Raw genomic sequence first — 18,669 nt, 5'->3', positions numbered from 1 at the left:
GAAATTGAAATTAGGAAAAGAGAAGAACCTGAACTCACGTAGAGAGGCAAAAAGAGTAGGAAGATGTGAGTAAAAAAACATAAGCATGAATATTTGCTGAATACGGAGACAATGTTAGTAGAGGAATGGAGAGATGAACTAGTAAAAAGGTAAAACTCTAAAAAATTTACTATAACAGCTGTCATAGTAAAATATATAAAATATATTTATTATGATGGTTCCTTATTAAAAGATATAAAATATATTTATTATGATGGTTTTTTGATAAATGATATTATAAGTTCTTTTATAATTATTATTGTGCCACGGCTTCACTTATTATGACAGGTAAAATATAATTGTCATAATAAGTCGTCCTTAAATGTATTTTTGTATTAGTGTGTAATGGATAAAAATTGCGGAAATCTAACATTAATTATTTTTTATTTGGATTTACTTTCATTGTTTTTTTATTAAAAATTCATTCAAACTAAATCATAAAAAAATAGTCCAATTTAACTTTAATTTAATACAGAATTTAAACGAAACCAATATTTTACAATTTAGTTGTATCAAATTTTCACTTTTTGTTTATAAACATTTTATAAAATTATTAAACGTGTTTTAAAAAATTATTAAACATTTTATAATAAAAACTTATTAAATAAAGAGATATGGTATAATTTTGTATTCATGATTAAAAAAATTCAAGTTATTTATAAATAAATTATATAATATTTTTAGTTGAAAGCAATAATATAATTTTGTTATTATATTTTGATAAGTATAAATATATTTTGAGTATAATAGAATTAAATTATGAAATAACTTTCAAGATACACTTCCATTTATGTTTATCAGTAGCTAATAAATTTTAAATATATAATATTATATTCAAGCGGCTTAATTTAGCTCAATTTAGTTTTTAATTTTCAATTCAATTTTTTATTTTTCATCAATTTTTAATTATTTCAATTTTTAAAACTTCAACCATTCTTATTGTGATATCATCATCAATCTCAAATATAAATATTCTAACTATAACAAAATTGTCGTTTATGTCCGAAACAAAATTGTAAATTGACGACATTTGGAGTGATTAAATGATAGAAAAGAATAAAATAAATAGAAGCAACTACTTATTTTAATATAGCAAAGGTTCATTGAAGAAGAAAGTTTCAAATAAAAAAAAAAAGAAAAAGAATATTTAACTAGCTAGCACATCACTAATACAATTAATGAAACTTTTGAAGAAAATATTTATAGTTTACTTGAATTTATCTTAAGATATAAATATAAATATAAAAATTTAAAAAAATTGTGAAAATAACGAAGAAATTGTCCGTGCAAGCAATATATAGTTTTTGGAAGTTAATAAAAAATTGTAAAGCGGGTTTGAGTTAAAAGGGTTATATATAAACTGTAAATTAATTTATTTTTCATTTTTATAAAACTAATATAGCTCCAAAATTTATTTTTTTCTAATTTTTTAAATATTTTTTTTTTGTTTTTCCTTGAAAACCACGTGTGAGGATTCATTAGATAGTAGATCTAAAATAATTTAACACAATTTTGTTTATGATAAATTTTAAGTTTCTTTTAGATTTCGAGTTCTCTTTATGTAATATTAAATACGTCATATGAATGATTAATTGAGAAAATATAAATATATATTAGTCCAAATATATAGTGATGTGCTTATTTGTTATGTTTGGTTTAAAGAGAAATATCTTGGAAATATATTGATAGTTTTTAATTTAATATTTTTTAGATAATTTAATATTGAAAGAAATGTTTTTTATTAGGTTACTAAATGTACTACAAAATATCGAGATAACAAAACGTCGAGTTCACACTTTGGCACACGGTCCAAGAAAACTATTAGTTCTAAACTCATGACATATCAGTCTTTCGACATGGTAGATCGATCATTAAGTCAAAATTATAGAATGTCATGATCAGTCGATCTCTCAACCTAGTAAGTTACATCTGCCATAAGATTAATTAAACATAAAATTTGATTGCCCCTAAGAGCATAATTAGGAGAACATTGAGCCTGAATGGACCTAGAATAATCCCTTTCGTAGGAAAGACTCATGACAAGACTATAAATAGGTGAAAACTTTCAAGGTAAAAAGTAATGAATGTTTAAATCCTAAACTTGTAACCTGAATATAACCACATCTAACTTGAAGTCAAAGTGTCTTTGCAGGTACCTCATCCCTACCAATAAGTTCAGAGAACGAGAGACTAAACGACCTGAAGATGAATTGGAATACCTCGAATAAGAGGTATTTAGCCTTGTTAAAAGACTAAATATTAATGCTATAATATTTTATTGAAGTTATATGAATGTAATTTAATTTTTCTCTTTTATATGTATATATATACAAGTTTTGTAATTATTTACTGTATGCTTATATTTTATAATATTTGTGATATAAATTTAAATATGTTAGATTAAGTTTTGGGCATGTTAAGTATAAATTACTAAATTGCTTTCAAATTTGGTGAATTATTTCATCGAATTCTTCCCAATATACCTTAAGAAAATAACTTATAACTTGTATGACAACAATTAAACTTTTCTTAGTGGATTATAAAGTAACATATATGTATACAAATAACATTAATTATTTAAGTTTAATTAAACTATTTCACGTTTAACTTGTACAAGAAAATTGAAAAGAGATATATATTATTCATGACTAATTACTATAAAAAAATCATTTTAACTATTTTTAATGAAAAAAAAATCTCAAATTTTTCATTCATAAAATTCAAATCTTTGAAAAGATCAAACTAGTTCATTGGTACAAAAATAAGAATCAATGACAATTTGCTATGACAAGTGTAATTTACCTACCATAAAAAATTATGCGTGTGATATTTTTGTAATAATCATAAATAACGGTTAAAATTAAAACTAACATAGTAAGTATTTATTATGTCTCTTCAGATAGAATCATCGTAATAAATTTTTAATATGTCATTTTTTTATTTTAACTTATATAACCTATTTTCACTTTCTCTTCTCAAACAATAATTTCGTAATAAATTTTTAATATGTCATTTTTTATTTCAATTGATATAATCTATTTTCACTTTCTTTTCTCAAACAATAATTTTTTTTAACTCTATAGCTTCCGCATCTTCTTGTTCCGCACTATGGCCTCCATGTCTTCTTCTTCCACAATAAAAGATCAAACTAGATGTTCAAACCTAAAACCCCAAACATAGATCTCAAGATGTCTAACATTTCTAACTAAAATTAATTGCAAGTTGACCAATATATACCTAATTTCTCAAAAAGCTCGAAAAATGAAAAAAACAGGTATAAATTATTAATTCCTACAAAATTAAATACTTTTCATTCCTTTTGATATATTTTTCTTTTACTAAATTTAATTATATGACTAAATCCAATTCAATTCAGAATACAATCATTTTGTTTCATTGAAGTTGTGCTGATTGAATAAATTGTTGTTACATAAATGAATATTAAAACATCTCAACATGTCTTTAGTGAACACAAATTAACATATCTAACGTGGTAAAAATTAAAAATCATTTGAAATATAAGTTATACTAACGATTTTTTTATAATACAAATTTACATCGATACAAGCTTAAGTGATTATATGTCTGATTTTACTAATCATTATAATTGTAAGAATGTGTAGAATTATAAAGATGTTAAGATAGGAGAGTTTGGACACTGGATAAAAGACACATGAGTGTTATTTCAACAACTTGATAAATATTATTACCTTTAAAAATTAAATAGGAATAAAGTGATGTGTTTAAATGGAAAATTTCAGAGTCCAACTTGTACACAGTAAGCAATGCTTACTCAATATTGCAGCAATCTTGTACAGAGGAGAATGGGAAAATTTTCAGAATGTTATGGAAAATTAGAGCCTTACCTTTATTGGACTGAATAGTTGCTAAGGAAAAATTAGGACTTAGAAGAATAGTAGTGCAACGGTTTATCCACTATGCAAAAATTGACCATATGACGATAAATCATTTGATATTTAAGTGTACAATTGAAATAGATGTTTGGAATAGATGTAACAAATGGTTAGGAATTAGCAATGTGCTATATTGCTATGCCAAAAATCATCTAAGCCAATTCAATATTGTGGGACTGAATTCTAAGCAAAATATGGCTTGGAAATGTATGGCTTGGAAATGTATGTGAGTGGTAGTGATTTGGGTTTTGTAGAATCATAAGAATAGTACAACTTTTAGGAATTGTGTGATGAATTCAAATGAATTTTTCACAATAGCACAATTAAAATGATGGGGATGGTTAACAAGTGTTCTTACAAGGCTGGATATCTCTTATGCAAGGTCTCCTTCTTCGTTTTCCTTCTTCTCTGTCGGTCTTTGTCACTTGTTCTCGACTACGTGTCCTCGATCTAGGCATAGTGTACCTGCAAGAACACTCTGATGCTCAAATCATGTGCAGTTAAATAGAGTTATTGTTAAAGATAAAAAAAATCATTATCTTTCATCCTAGGGGTGTCCATCTATTTATAGTGTTTTTCATGGACCCTATCTATAGGTTGGATTGAGCTAGGCTTATGTTATTTTGATCATGCTTTTAGGAAATGATTAAGTTCCCTTAATCACTAATCACCATTGTAGGTTTGCTTTTTTTTGGGTCGAGAGACTGATTGGTTGTAATACGTTAAGTATGTTGAGTCGTGTGATCAATAAGTTGAGGTTTGGTGAGGTCTTACTATAGACTCGGTGTCGCGAGATCTTATTATGAACTCTGTGTTTCGAGCACCTGATAGTACAAAAAGTATGTATCCTAAGGCAAGTTTCTCATTGTCTTACAGGTGCTTCTGTCCCGTTTTGTGTTTGAAATTAATCTAAATTAGCGTGTTTATGTCAACAACTCAAAAGGCTCAACGTAAGTTAGATAGTCCAACATTGTAGCTAATTCATGACAAGGGAATATGTCTAAGTGCAGGCAATACGAACAAGAATGCTTTATTTTTGCAGATTTGTGGAAGGAGACACAACATTCAACATTCAAGAACAAGTAAAATGATTCATAGGCGGATTCAACTTTAAACATATTTTCATATTTCATGTATCAGAATATCTCCTACAATCAAACATAACCAACACGTTTCAGGATAATAGTGAGAATGACCATATATCCATAATGAAGGAGGGCGGTGCAGGAGATGCAAAATACATAAGAGTTAATAGTGACGGGATGATCACACTACATATATCAACCATAAATGTCAATGAATGTAACTAAGATAGGGAAGGTATTTGTTTTTTAGGTGATATTTGAGAGGGTTACTAAAACATTAGAGGTTATTTTTTTTTAAAGCTAAACTATATGAAGTTCATTAACCTTACCTACTTTTATATACAAGTTGAGACATCCCTTAAATATCATAATTATTTAATTTTATTATTTACTAATTAAAAAAGAAATTATGTAGAATTATTTATTTTGTTTTATTCATTAATATATGTCCAAAAGAAATGTGTTGTTACGCACCTATAACTTATTTTCTTTTGCACAGGATCATCTATGTTTTGTTTACTTCCACTAATAACAAATAAAATACATGTTTTTGGCGATGAACAATCAAAATTATGCAAACTAATAAAAATATATTAAATTAATTGCTTAGTTAAAATATAGATTAATTTTTAATTGGTGCACTTCTATGAATACTCTTAAAAATAATTCAAATGTAAACACAATCAACATAAAATATTATGCACACCAAACACTAACATATAACTCCACCAAACTCCACCAAATGAGAAGGTGTGCCTAATTAAAACTGTGAAAAGAGGAAACATGGGTTAAAATAATATAGTTCATTTTCATGCTAAAAATAAGAAAATCTATTAACACACATTTAATACCTATGGCATGAAAGTATCTATAACAAGGAACACATAAAGAACCAAACAAAAACATGAATTGCATTGTAGCCCTTTAGGATAAAATATTGAGTGAATCCATCTCCATCATCACCCACATTCATTCAAAACTAACTTTTCTTGCAAACCAAACTTTCACAATTTCCTAACTCAACTTGCATTGAATTTAAGCAAGCTTTTCCTTTCTTCATGTTTCCTTGCTTATCAAACTTACTTTCCTCACTTTTCTCATGGATTTTCTTGCCTTTCCCGTGAAAAAGTTTCATGTAGTTAGAGATAAAATTCTATAATTTAAATTTATTTGTGGCATATTATTCAATCTTTTCAAATTCGTTAAATTTCTAGCAAAATGGTAATATGTATTATGAAAAAATTGATACAATAAAATGAGATCAAAACAAAGTGTTTAAGGAAAATAAATGGCGAATTTTTTATATTTTATTCTTTTGTGAGACATTATCAATCCGATACAAAATTAATATATTAGTAAAATGTATAAAAATTTATGATAAAAAAAATGGACAATCATTTATATCATATTATCTATATGTTTATATCTCTAAATTTTTCGAAAAAAGAGTTTATATAATAATATAAAACAATTTTATACTATCATCCTATTACATCCACTAATTTGTTGAGTTTAAAAATGATAATAATAATGATATCCAACTAGTTAACATTCTCCATTTTCTCCACTAGAAACATAATAACCTAAATCTATTATTTTTCATGTATACAATGTTCAAAAAATGTACTCATCAAATTAAAAAAAAAATATAACATTTTATTTTGTATGTGAAAAGCAAAAATTGGGGTGAGAGAGGCTCGAACTCTCGACCTCAGGATAACTCAGAAGCTATGAGACCTACGCGCTAGCCAACTGCGCCACCACCCCTATATTCTGTTATATGCATTTGTAAAACTTTGATAGATAACAGCTATTCATTTTCAAACAAAATTTTATTTCAACCCAACTAAACATTTTTAATTGAACCCTGTAAATGCATTTTTTTGTTAGATGCATTCAGTGTAAAACCAAGGATTGATTCAGTAAAGACATTGAGTTATTGACTGGTTGATAAGGCCAGCAAATTATCAGTTGAATGAAATAAACTGATACATTATAAAGTAATATAAGTATATGAAATTGGATATATAAGTTTGGCACATAATTGTGAGGCTGTGTTTGTCTCTAATATGTAACTTTCCATGTCTAAAGTTTCTATATAGATGAATGATGCCTGCAACTATAGACTACTTTTGTTACTCAAGATGTTACAATAATCACAACACCCAAAGAGCATAAAGATATTAATGTAGGGAATTAGATGGTTTGGTTTAGTTAGAAATACATTAGATTAGAACCAAAATATAAAAGTTAAGTCATTTGATAATCAACTTTTTATAGTTTGAATACGATTTTATTGCACAATTTTTTTATCAGTATATTTATCAGTATTATCTTTTTAAAATAAAATATAAAAGTATGTCCATTATTTTACAACAACAAAAAATAAAATAAAGAATATAATGACTCATCTTTCACATGTTTATACAAAAAATTTAAATTTATATGGAAGTTAAAGTTATTCTTCACTAAATTTGTTTACACATTACCCAAATTTCTTATCCAACCATTGACTAAACCAAACCACTAGGTTCTAAAAGGAAATCTAAATTGATACAATTTTTGTTTTGTTTTAATTGATTCTCAATTCTTTAATCTTTTTTTTCAGTTATTTTTTTAAACAATTTTTTGTTATTAAAACTTGCATTGGTTATCCATGCTACAACATGCCACATCCATAATATATATGGGTTCTGAACAAGTAATTTCTCAAGGACCACCATCATAGTTAAAATTATAGCAAGATAAACAAAACTGGCACATTGAAATGAGATGAGATGAGATGAATTAGCATACAAAATTGTATCTCACATACTCATATTGATGTAGTTATGGACTAGTTCTTCATTTTCTTTTCCAACCTTCAAAGGCTAATGCTTCATACAGGAAACTTTTTATGCCTTGACTACAATTCAATACTTTCTCTAAACAAATAAAACATTCTGTACTAAAACTAAAACCTACAGAGACAATGATGGAGAGAAGTAATCTGCCATCAAGCTGCAATTACCAATCATTCATCATCAGAACTATCATATGCTAGGCCTAGTAAACCCCCACCAGAGTTTTCAACACTAGGCTTAGCTTCGGTTTCAGGGGACCCCAATGGAGCATGCTCCTCAGCTTTCTTTAATCCAGATAAAGATTGTTCCTCCACTTTCTTTGGTCCTGGCAAATATTGCTTCTCTTTTGAAGGATCATGATCAGGCTTACAAGTTGTGACAGGAGCGTTTCGAGAAGCTGGGTTTGACTGATTGCCATCAGATCTTGGCCTCTTAGGTTTAATCTCAACAACTTTTTTCAGCAAATCTTGCTGCCTATATCATAAAACCCATAAATACTTTGAGAATCACTGAAGCTAGGAAAAGACAAGGAAATGCAAGGAGGGGCAAGAAGGATTGGGAAGATCTACCTAATACCACTCTTTGGCTTTGGCTCAACGCGAAATGCCAATGGTACAGATGCAGGTGTTGAATCTGCTAAACTTGCAGCTCTGTATTTGTTGGTGAAGGGGAAACAATGTAAAACAGACAACTTCACAGGCAACTTCATCAGAAACACTTTACCAGTATCATATAATATAGGTTTCACAAACTATGAAAAAGGACAAATGAATATGTAAATAGTGCCTACGTTGCATTTTGAATATATCAATTCAGCAGAACTTATTAGGATCAGACAACCATATTAAAAAATGTAACACCTGTTTAAATTCATTCAATCAAATTTCCAGACTAAAAACAGCATTATAATCATAAAGCTTGAAATGTATATTTTGTCATGCTTAAAGAAAAACCCTACTACTCCTACATAACTTCTTCATCAAAGCACTTGCATAGCATTGAACATCTTAAATGTATGATGTAAGATTCAGTGCATAGTTTCTAAAACTGGACCAGAATGGCTAGTTTGATTGGATTGAAGTGCACTACTGGACAGTCCAATCAAGGCTGAATAACATTAAAAGCCAGCCTTGAACATACTAAACTCCAAGTGAACTGAACTAACCATGTGAACCAGTCAGTCAGGGTTTGACCAGCTAAACCAATGCAAGCTAAATGGAAGCATAGCTAAAAGAATGCAGACAGGGATTCAAACCCTGAGCAATAAAATTCATGCATGTACCATTGTAGCACTAAGTCAGGAGTCAGCTGTTAAAAGTACAAAGTGAACCATATGTATATGTATTGCATCTGATCAACACATGAAAAATAACTGGCCCCCAAATGTCAGCATAAAACTACATACCAAGAAACACTATGTATTTTGAGAATAACTTTATTCATAGAAAACTGTTAGTTATAGCACATATTTAAATATTTATATAGAGTGACTATGATTTATTGTGACTTTGTAGCAATTGATTTGCTATAAATTACTTATACCATTATACACACACACACACGCATATTCTTATATTTTTACTTAAGCATATATATGTTACACCTTTTATATATTATCATACTATGTAGTTTGTTCAAAATCTTGGTTCAACCCACTCCAGAACCTTGAACATCTCCTATTGTGAGTTCACAGTCAGACCCTGATTCACAGTTTTCAAGTACCATTAAGAAAATAAGATGACTCTGATCATACACTAAAATGCATGCAAGAATGAAGCAAGAAATTTGTAGTCACAGGGCATAAAAATCAGTATCAAATCAACTCAAGATGAAAACAAAAACAAGGATTGTTATGTGTTACAAATGACTACAAAAGGATATCTTAAATGCAGCAAATGCCCGTTTCTCAGTTCGCCGTAGGAGGCGCTCTGCATCCTCCTCAGCTTCCATTTGCTCCTTGAGATAAAGAAGATCATCGCTGTCCAAGGCTGCATACTTAAACTTTAAAAAAAACGGAAGAAAGAAACTAAAAAAGCAGGTGAAGCAGAAGCACAGGCAAGACACAGATAGTAAGAGGAAATGAACAGTACCGCCTCGACCATGAAGGTAACCTCCACGCTCCCCAGCAACCTCTTGCATCTGCTTGCATCAACCACCCAATACAGGAAGCCAAGATCCCTGCCGGGGCATGTTATCAGAAAAATCCCTCAAATTGCAAAAAAAAGTGCTTGAAAGTTGAAAAAAAAAAGCATAGGCAGGCAGCACGTGGCCAAAAGAGAAAACCAACACAGGAGAATGACCAAATTCTGATTAGCTACATTCCCTAATGAAGGACAATGAAGTTAAAGAAACCACCAACAAAGACATGTTAAATACCTGACTCAACTCAACACTCAAGAACAAATCGGTCCATACATACCACCAAGGTTCATGTAGTGTTGTTCTGCTCAGTAGCAGAAATGAAGCAAACAGCTACTTTATTCAAAACTTTTTCTCAGTTTAATTTTTAAGCATAGTTTTGTTAGAACATTATGAAAATTGCATTTAAATTACCATTTTAATACATTTTTCTTATACTTTCATGTTTCTCTAAATAAATGATATACCATCTCATCACATATCCGTCCCATAGTTGTAGAAATTTTTCCAATTCCTCGTACTGATACCATATCAATGATAGTAACAACATAGCGGAACCATAGCATGCAACACAGCTAGAAGGCTTATTCCAAAGTTACTATTCTAAAGTCCATGCAACAATTACAGAACAATCGACAATCATAGAATAGTTTCATGAATAATCAAAGAAACAGTATTTTAGGCATATCACACATACATGAAAACCAATTCCAAAATATCATCAAACATTAAAAAAAAAAACCCATAACTATAAGGATTTCTTACAAAAAGGTTCAGACATTAGATTAGCTTCAACAGCAATTTAAAGCACACTTGCAAAAGGGCAGCAAAACACATATTACATTAATATCCAGATACACATAACATAACGGAGGGTGAATCAATGCGCTAACCTTTGCAACCATTCGTTGGAAAGTAATATCCTCATCGTCAATCCTATCTTTTCCCTTACCCCATTTCTTATCTGCGAAATTAACACATACCCAGTAATTAAAATCCAATAAAAATCAAAACTTCAAACAACAACAACAAATTGAAAAGCTCGAAAAAAAGAAATTCAGAATGGGATACCTTTGGGGTCGCTGAGATTTGTGTATTCTCTAACTTCCCTTCCTGCCATCGCTTTTTCTCTGCAAAATTTTGTCTATGACAGTGGGAAGTGATGAGAGAAGAGAACGCTGAGAGTCTGAAATTGGATTTGATTCCTTCGCAAAAGACACTCAAAGGGGAAGAAGATGACCCTTCCCGAACATAAATCTTCTTTTCTTCTTTTATCTCACTAAAACCTACACACACAAAATTCGTTTGTTGTTTTCATTTTTAGGGGTAAATAATGTGGATGAACTGATTAATTAATTTTTTTATTTGGTAAAAAATTAGAATTGATAAAAAAGGGAAAGTGTTTAAAAGGATTCGAATGAAAAATAAACTTATTTTTATTTATCATCAATAATAGAAAATATTTTGTATTTATTGGACATAAATATTCATAGATGTATTTTTCTCAAAAGATAAGGAAAGTTATGAGTTCATTTCACATCCCTAATAAAAGATACTTAAAACCAAATAAATAAATAAAATCATATTATTTCATCAATAAATTTAAAATGTTTTAATTTTAATATTCCAGAACACTTTTATTAGAATAAATGGTTTTTCTTTTACGACATCTCCTTAATTTGGTAACACCTAATAGAGTGTACAATACCTTGATAAATAATAATTTATTACGTTAACTAAAAAGAGCGTAGTTGACATAAAAAAACTGATGAAAGAATTAATTTACTTTATACAAATTGTTAAATGACTAAAATAAAAAATTTAATCCTGCCGAGTCAAATTAAAACCAATAAGTTTGATGAAATGGTGAAATTATATTTTATTGTGTAGTTTTATAAACAATTATGTTATATATTTAAAGACATAAAATAAATAATTAAATTTAGTTATTTGAATAACTTTTACTAACATCAATAATATGGATTATTAACTTTTATACTCATTAATATAAATTTAAATTTTTATCAATTATTTAAAAACTATTTTTGAAAATATTAGTTAATTAAAATTGTGTAATACTATATAGAAAAGAAAACCTATTTATTTATATATTAAAAAAAAGAATTATTTTTAAAAAATTCCAAAATTAAAACGAAATTTCATAATTTAAAAAAAGGCTAAAAACTATCTTCAAGCTAAGTATGTTATCTTCTCTTATCAGACTCTCGGGATTGTGTGTACCTGCAAGGCGCTCGGATGTCAAAGTCAGAAATAGTTTATATCATTATCCGATCAAATTCACTCTACTTACCTCTTAGATTCATGTCCTATTTATATCATCTTCTTATTGAACTTATAACCTTTTTGGGCTTTCATTTTGCACCCACATTATTTTAAACACACCTATTTGGACCTTATTAAGCTGAACCTTGCTATAGTAATAACATATATTTATTCCTAATATTTTATATTTATATTTTTCTTCTAACCCTTTCGATTATACTTTTCGGTAGACGCTTTCGATTATACCTTTCAATCCTAACTGTTCATGATCAATATTTGAAAAATCAAGGATTAAGTCAATGTATCACATGAAAAAAAGAGTAAAATCTCACTATAGTCTTAGCAATTGTGAAATACTATTTTATATTAGTCCTTCAAATTAATAAAATGCAAAATAAGTCTTTAAAATATAAATTTATTTAATTTAATTTTTTATGCGTATAATTTATTCTTAAATTTTAGAACCTAATATCATTATAGTCTTTAAAAATTAATGACAAAGACTAGTATAGTTAACGGATTTCAATTTCAAACATTTATTTTGATATTTTTTAATTTCATTCATACTAAAATAATAATCTAACTCATTGATAAAACAATAAAGGCACTTTTGATTGCACAAAAAATAATGAACATTAGACTTTGGTAAAAATAATAAATAAATAAACACACCTAAACTGAATTGGTGTATGCTATGCTACCTTTTATGAGTAATTACATGTTACAGTATAAAAATATAATTTACATTGATATTTTATACATGGCAAGTGACTGCAGAATTTGAACTCTGAAACATTACTGTTGTTGTTGGAGAACTGAGAGAGTACTCAGCAAAAACAATAGCCAGAGAAAACAATTACTGAAAAATAGTGAAGAACTAGGTTTGATTTTGAGGTGATCTTGGTGACATCTTTTAATCTGTCTCATTATGTCTTCTTGTTAGGCAGATTTCAAAACCATTCACCAAACGAGCAGAGGGAAAGAAGGACATCCTATCTTCCTTCATTTGTGTCCATCTGTTCATGAAAACATTCAATCAATCAGCTATTGTTAGTGTTCTAGTCAAGAAGAAAGACCATCTCAGTTATAGCATTAAGTTTGCTAGAAATATAGGGATTTCTAGCTAAATTGTTATCCGTCTCCTTCAATCATAAGTTCCTCTTAACTACATTGATATGCTTTATTTCATGGTAAAATGTTCTACTTATACCGTAATCGGCTCGGTCCATGACACTACAGTTATCGGACTCGGTCCATGACACTACAATTAGGTTTACAGTTAGGTTTGTTAACCTATGATAAACCTCAAAACTATGGCACTTAAATTGTAGAATAAGAAAGCTCATTGACTACTCTCTTAACACATTCTTTATTATTATTGTATAAAACTGATATAGTGGTTGAAAATCATAGATTCTGCTAGTTTGAAAGAGAAGCATTACCAAAACAATGAGACATATGTACTAATACTTAGATCTTTTAGTACATTCTAACAGTAGCTAAAAATATTCTAAATTTATAGAACTATAAGTGAGAATCATTATCAATAGTAGAAAGATGTGTTGTGATTATCATTCTCTGTGATTCTTTTAGTGAAATTTGTGAATCTTTTAGGCCACAATGTCTAGTGAGTTTGGGAGGGGTACCTGTATGTAGTGACAAAGTAATGAAGAAAAAGAGCAATTTGAAGGCGTGCCAGTTCTGCTCCTGGACAGAATCTGGCACCTCCTCCAAATGGTGCATAGAATGGACTACTTCTCCAGTTTCTCTTTTCCTGCATTCAGACCATAAAAATTAAGAACAAATGAAATAAAAAATAAAGAACTATAAAGTACTTAATTAAATCAAGAATGCATCAAAATGGTATGAGAAACTAACCTCATTTTCATGTTCCATCCATCTCCAAGGATTGAAGTTTAGAGCTCCACTGTATACTTTCTCATCTAAATGGACTGCTGAAAGAAATGGAACCACAAAGCACCCTTTGGGAATAACAAAATCTGCTCAAAACCAGAGAAGTTTGTGTTAGATAAATTGGCTGCAAGGGTACTAAAATGTATCAATGCTCAGTTATTTTAATCAATTATCAGCAAAAAAAGTTTAGAATCTAATTGGTATGTTGCTATCAATACAAAGGAGTTCTACTCTTGTATCTAGTTATGTTTTGACAGACTATTATTGATTGCTTTTGCTTTGATCATTGAGATTGAGAGAATGAAATTTAACTGATGAACAATAAAGTGTGAATATATATCATTGGATGTAAAATGTAATAGAAAAACTATTTTTAGACTAACTTTGCTTATCATATTTACACATACTCAAAATTTTGTACCTTGGTATTGAACGTCTTCTTTTGCTTCTCTCATTAACCAAATTGCAATGCCCCCAAGTCTCAGTGTTTCATCAATAACCTGTTTGTGAAGACAAGAACATGAAAACTTAAATAACTCCCTATTTTCTATTATTGAATATAAAAAAAATTAAATATACTCTAAACAAATGGAATTTAAAATTTATGAAACAGTGAAAATCTAATCTCACTTACACATTGAGTGAATGGCATTGCTTTATAATCCTGCCATGTAAGCAATTCATCTCCAGAATTACTCCTCAGTGAACCATGTTCATCCTGTCCAAGGGAAAATTTTGTAAGAATTATTAGACAAATTCTTCTTCAGTTTAAGTATTAAGCTCTAGAAATCACCTAAGGACAGTTATATTATATGTACCAAATAAATTTTCAGGAAAAAAATTTCAAAAATAGTTGTGTTACATACCAGCAACTGCTTCATGGCTCTAGGACATTGAGTAAGGAAATAGACTGCAAAGAGCATTGTTTTGGTGGTTGTTTCATTTCCCGCAAAGAGAAGATTGATAATGAAGTCTGCAACAGCATCATCTGGCAAGCTTTCTTCCTCTAGTAATCTTCCAAGTACACCATTACCTTCCATGGGAGCACCATTTTGTCTGTGTTCCTCAATGATCTTGTTTATCTTGCTTATGATATTCTCCCTTGCCTGATACCAAAACAATGTAAACTTCAATACCATTTTACTTGATAATCTCATCTAATCATATTAGTCTTAGAATTGTGCTCTATAATAACAATCATAAAAGGAAAGAAGAGGGTGTCCTGTGATAAATTTGAATACTAATGTAAGATTGGGAAGTTAAAAATTAGTTTTTCATGTTTCTTTACTACATTTAAGATGGTTCTTGAGTTCACTCATCGAAGGAAGTGATAATGAGAATGACAATATTCACTCTGTATTTTTTGTATGTATGTAAGTATGATTTTAGAAATTTAATTGTTGTACCTTCATAGCAGTGTGGTATGCATAGCCAGGGATGTTGATAGGAATGGATAAACAACCATCAACAAAGTCAGAAAACAACTGAGCCAATTCACTGACTTGAGACTCACTTGAAACCCCCAATAGCTGATTAACCATTAAATGTATAGCCACCTGAAGTAAATCATGTAGATATAGTAGAAAATGAGCCACTGAAACTAAATAGTAATGGTAAAACGCATCATTAGTTGAAATTACTTACTTTCCTACAAACATCTTGCAGAAGAATGACTTGGTTGTTGTTAAAATTGCCCAAAGTTTGGAGCATGACCTTTTGGATATCATTCAAGAAATGGAACTTAAGCTTCTCCAGACGCATCATGTTGGAGGCAATTCCATGTAGTTTCCTTTGTTGCTCTCCTTGCACTGTGATCACACCATTTTTTCCAACCAAATCTCTGAAAGATTTTGGGTAGCTGGAAATGAATAATCTTCCTTCATTTTGCATTACAAAGCGGTTGAAGCTTGGATCTGCTGACACCACTGCCCATTTGCCAAATAGGCTGCATGAAAATATCTTATCGTACCTATGACAAATGAAGGTTCCATCTGTCAGATTGGTTTCACAAACCATGTAACTGAATTTTGAGCTTTTGTAAAATATTCCCTTAAGAACAACTTAATTCTTAAACTAAGTGATTTCTAAAGAATGACCCTCTTCAGAGCATTTTTCATACAGAACAAAGCTTATACACATAGGTATTTTTCTATTGTTTTCCTATCAGAATTTTATATCAGCAACCTATGTTAACATTTAATGTAGGCCTTCATTACCTTGATGATCAAGATAAAAATCCAATTTTATTACAAAACAATACTAATAGTACCAAAAGAATTGCATCTAAGCTAGTCCTTTCAAAGGGTCTATGATTGGATTAATCAGCTCTTAAAAATTGAGAAGTTAACCTGTTAAAATTCTTATCTAACACATCAACCAAACTCAACTATTTCAAAAGCTAGAATATGTAGCACTTTTGTTGTGGTGGCCAATTGGCAGTAAATACCTCTTCACCATTTCTTCAACAAACTGAGGAGGATGAGAACTTGCAACAGCATTGTACCAATTGATGCTGTCTCCAATCAAAGGCCACCCTCTCCTTCCTGGTGGTAATCTGCATTTGCTTTTATCTTCCTTCCTTAACTTGAACTGAATTACTTTTGCAAATATAGCCGTGACCAATATCACTGAGATAATAACTAGCCAAGATTCTGAAATATTCTCTCTCATTTTCTCCATGGAATAAGATGGAGAGAAAAAGAAATCACTCGTCAACCTGCAAGAGAAAACTGACTATTCATAGTGAGCCAGACATGGTAATCATTTGGCAATGCAAATCTGAACTATTTATGAAGAAAAGGAAGAATTTATGAGGGCCAAACATGCATAGTTGACCAAACTTAAGAAGATCTGGTAGGCCATGTTAACTTAGTATTTTACATGAATAAATCATTCCCAGAATCTATTTTATTAAAACAAGTTTGAACATGTAAAGATACAACGAAAACTAAATAAAACAAAAAGTTGTGTTGGAGAACTATAAAATTCCAAGTTGAACAGAGAAAAAGTGTACATAAACATAAAAAGGGTTGAGTTCAATTGATTTTGATTTTTTGGACAATTATTTGATATAAATCCAACCTAGTCCACACTCTCCTATTTGGCCCGCATTCACAATTTCTACATCTTAACTTAGTATTTTACATGAACAAATCATTCCCAGAATCTATTTTATTAAAGCAAGTGTGAACTTGTAAACATTCAACCAAAATTAAATAAAAAAGGTGGGCACAAGATCACAATCTGGCAGCATTATTTGGAGAATATGAATCCATTTTTTTTGTCTCCATATGCAATCTAAAGCATAATCATATGTCTACTACGCAGCTACTCCATAAGACTAAAATTTTTGCTATATATAAGATTTGCTGACTCTTCACAATCTCACAAAAATACCTCTTATCCTAACAACCAAATGATAGATACTATGAATCTTTCTGGTGTGAGAAACACAAAAAAATGATGATGAAAATTTGAGCAAAAGGTGAGATAGTACTTCTGATACCAAGTGGTAACATAACATTAACATACTCTACCATAAAGAACAGTCACCTTATAACTCTGCTGCTGATGAACAGTCACCTTATAACTCCTTATTAACATACTCTACCATAAAGAACAGTCACCTTAAGAACTTCCTGTGTGTTCCTTAGAACACAGAAACATTGAGGAAAGGGAAGAAGGTGTGTCTTGTGGTTGTGATGACTTTCTAATTAGAATATATAAGGAAAAGGGTCACTTAACTGGTCCAAAAAAGTGCTTTTGGTGTGCATTTAATAGTGTCATGAACTCATCTGTTCAAATTGATGTGCACAAAATAAGGAGCATAATGATCAACTAGCAGAGGTTGTCATCAAGAAAAGTTAGCTAGAGTTTGACTTGCCCTTCTTACGCTATGCATTAATCAATTTGCCACATTCCAGTGACGCAACACTCACCTTTTTGTGAAAGAAATAAAAGAAATCATAGATTACTAGCTACTATAAATAGTATGAAAGACATTGAATAGGTGTGTTCCCTATCATATAGAATGAACACACATAATTGACAACCATCAATTAATGTAGGTAGCTATAAGTAGGAGCCACTACTCTCATATCTATCAGATTTAAATCTAATTAGAGAAACAACAATTTCTTTATCTTCTCTGGTTTTTATAGAGTGCTTGGATGAGAATACATTTTCAGACTCCAATGAATGTATACTTACAAGAATCTGACAACATTTTGATGTCTGTTCAAGAAAAAAAGAGCACTATTCTTAAGAAGAAGTGCTTGTCAGATTCTTGCATGTACATCATGTTAGGATTGTTAGCAAAAGTTTATTCAAATGTTGAAAACCACAAGCAAAACAAAAAATGGTTTGCAACAAACTACACTATGATGTTCCATATATGTTTTATGATAAGTCATTTTTATAATGAAAAATAATGTGAAATAGCTTAACACAACA

The 18,669-nt window shown here is 29.7% G+C and overlaps 2 protein-coding genes and 1 non-coding gene across 4 annotated transcripts; all 3 read right to left on the bottom strand.

Annotated features, from left to right (window-relative positions):
• Positions 1-6,720: 6,720 nt before the first annotated feature.
• On the bottom strand, positions 6,721-6,805 carry TRNAM-CAU (transfer RNA methionine (anticodon CAU)). The gene is given in 2 exon segments: positions 6,721-6,756; positions 6,768-6,805. It is a non-coding gene; the product is annotated as a tRNA-Met (tRNA).
• A 1,001-nt stretch (positions 6,806-7,806) lies between these two features.
• LOC137837810 (uncharacterized) lies at positions 7,807-11,323 on the bottom strand. The gene is made up of 6 exons (XM_068646948.1): positions 11,092-11,323; positions 10,914-10,984; positions 9,972-10,020; positions 9,763-9,869; positions 8,451-8,533; positions 7,807-8,355 (listed from the first exon to the last, which is right to left on the bottom strand). Exons 1-6 carry the CDS (start codon positions 11,138-11,140, stop codon positions 8,052-8,054), a joined length of 663 nt encoding a protein of 220 aa, XP_068503049.1. The 5' UTR covers positions 11,141-11,323; the 3' UTR covers positions 7,807-8,051.
• Positions 11,324-12,896: 1,573 nt separating this feature from the next.
• LOC137837809 (abietadienol/abietadienal oxidase) lies at positions 12,897-17,928 on the bottom strand. 2 transcript variants are annotated; one of them, XM_068646946.1, is made up of 10 exons: positions 17,770-17,928; positions 16,664-16,933; positions 15,862-16,186; positions 15,624-15,773; positions 15,084-15,323; positions 14,852-14,935; positions 14,639-14,717; positions 14,182-14,303; positions 13,950-14,077; positions 12,897-13,319 (listed from the first exon to the last, which is right to left on the bottom strand). In XM_068646946.1, exons 2-10 carry the CDS (start codon positions 16,894-16,896, stop codon positions 13,217-13,219), a joined length of 1,464 nt encoding a protein of 487 aa, XP_068503047.1. In that variant the 5' UTR covers positions 16,897-16,933; positions 17,770-17,928; the 3' UTR covers positions 12,897-13,216. The 2 variants fall into 2 exon arrangements, with proteins under 2 accessions (XP_068503047.1, XP_068503048.1); XM_068646947.1 differs by having other exon boundaries at positions 16,664-16,946; positions 17,770-17,911.
• Between the last annotated feature and the right edge of the window lie 741 nt (positions 17,929-18,669).

This window comes from Phaseolus vulgaris, chromosome 4, assembly GCF_000499845.2.
Source record: "Phaseolus vulgaris cultivar G19833 chromosome 4, P. vulgaris v2.0, whole genome shotgun sequence".
In the NCBI taxonomy this organism is placed as follows: domain Eukaryota; kingdom Viridiplantae; phylum Streptophyta; class Magnoliopsida; order Fabales; family Fabaceae; genus Phaseolus; species Phaseolus vulgaris.
This window is presented reverse-complemented; position numbering and strand designations above follow the sequence as displayed.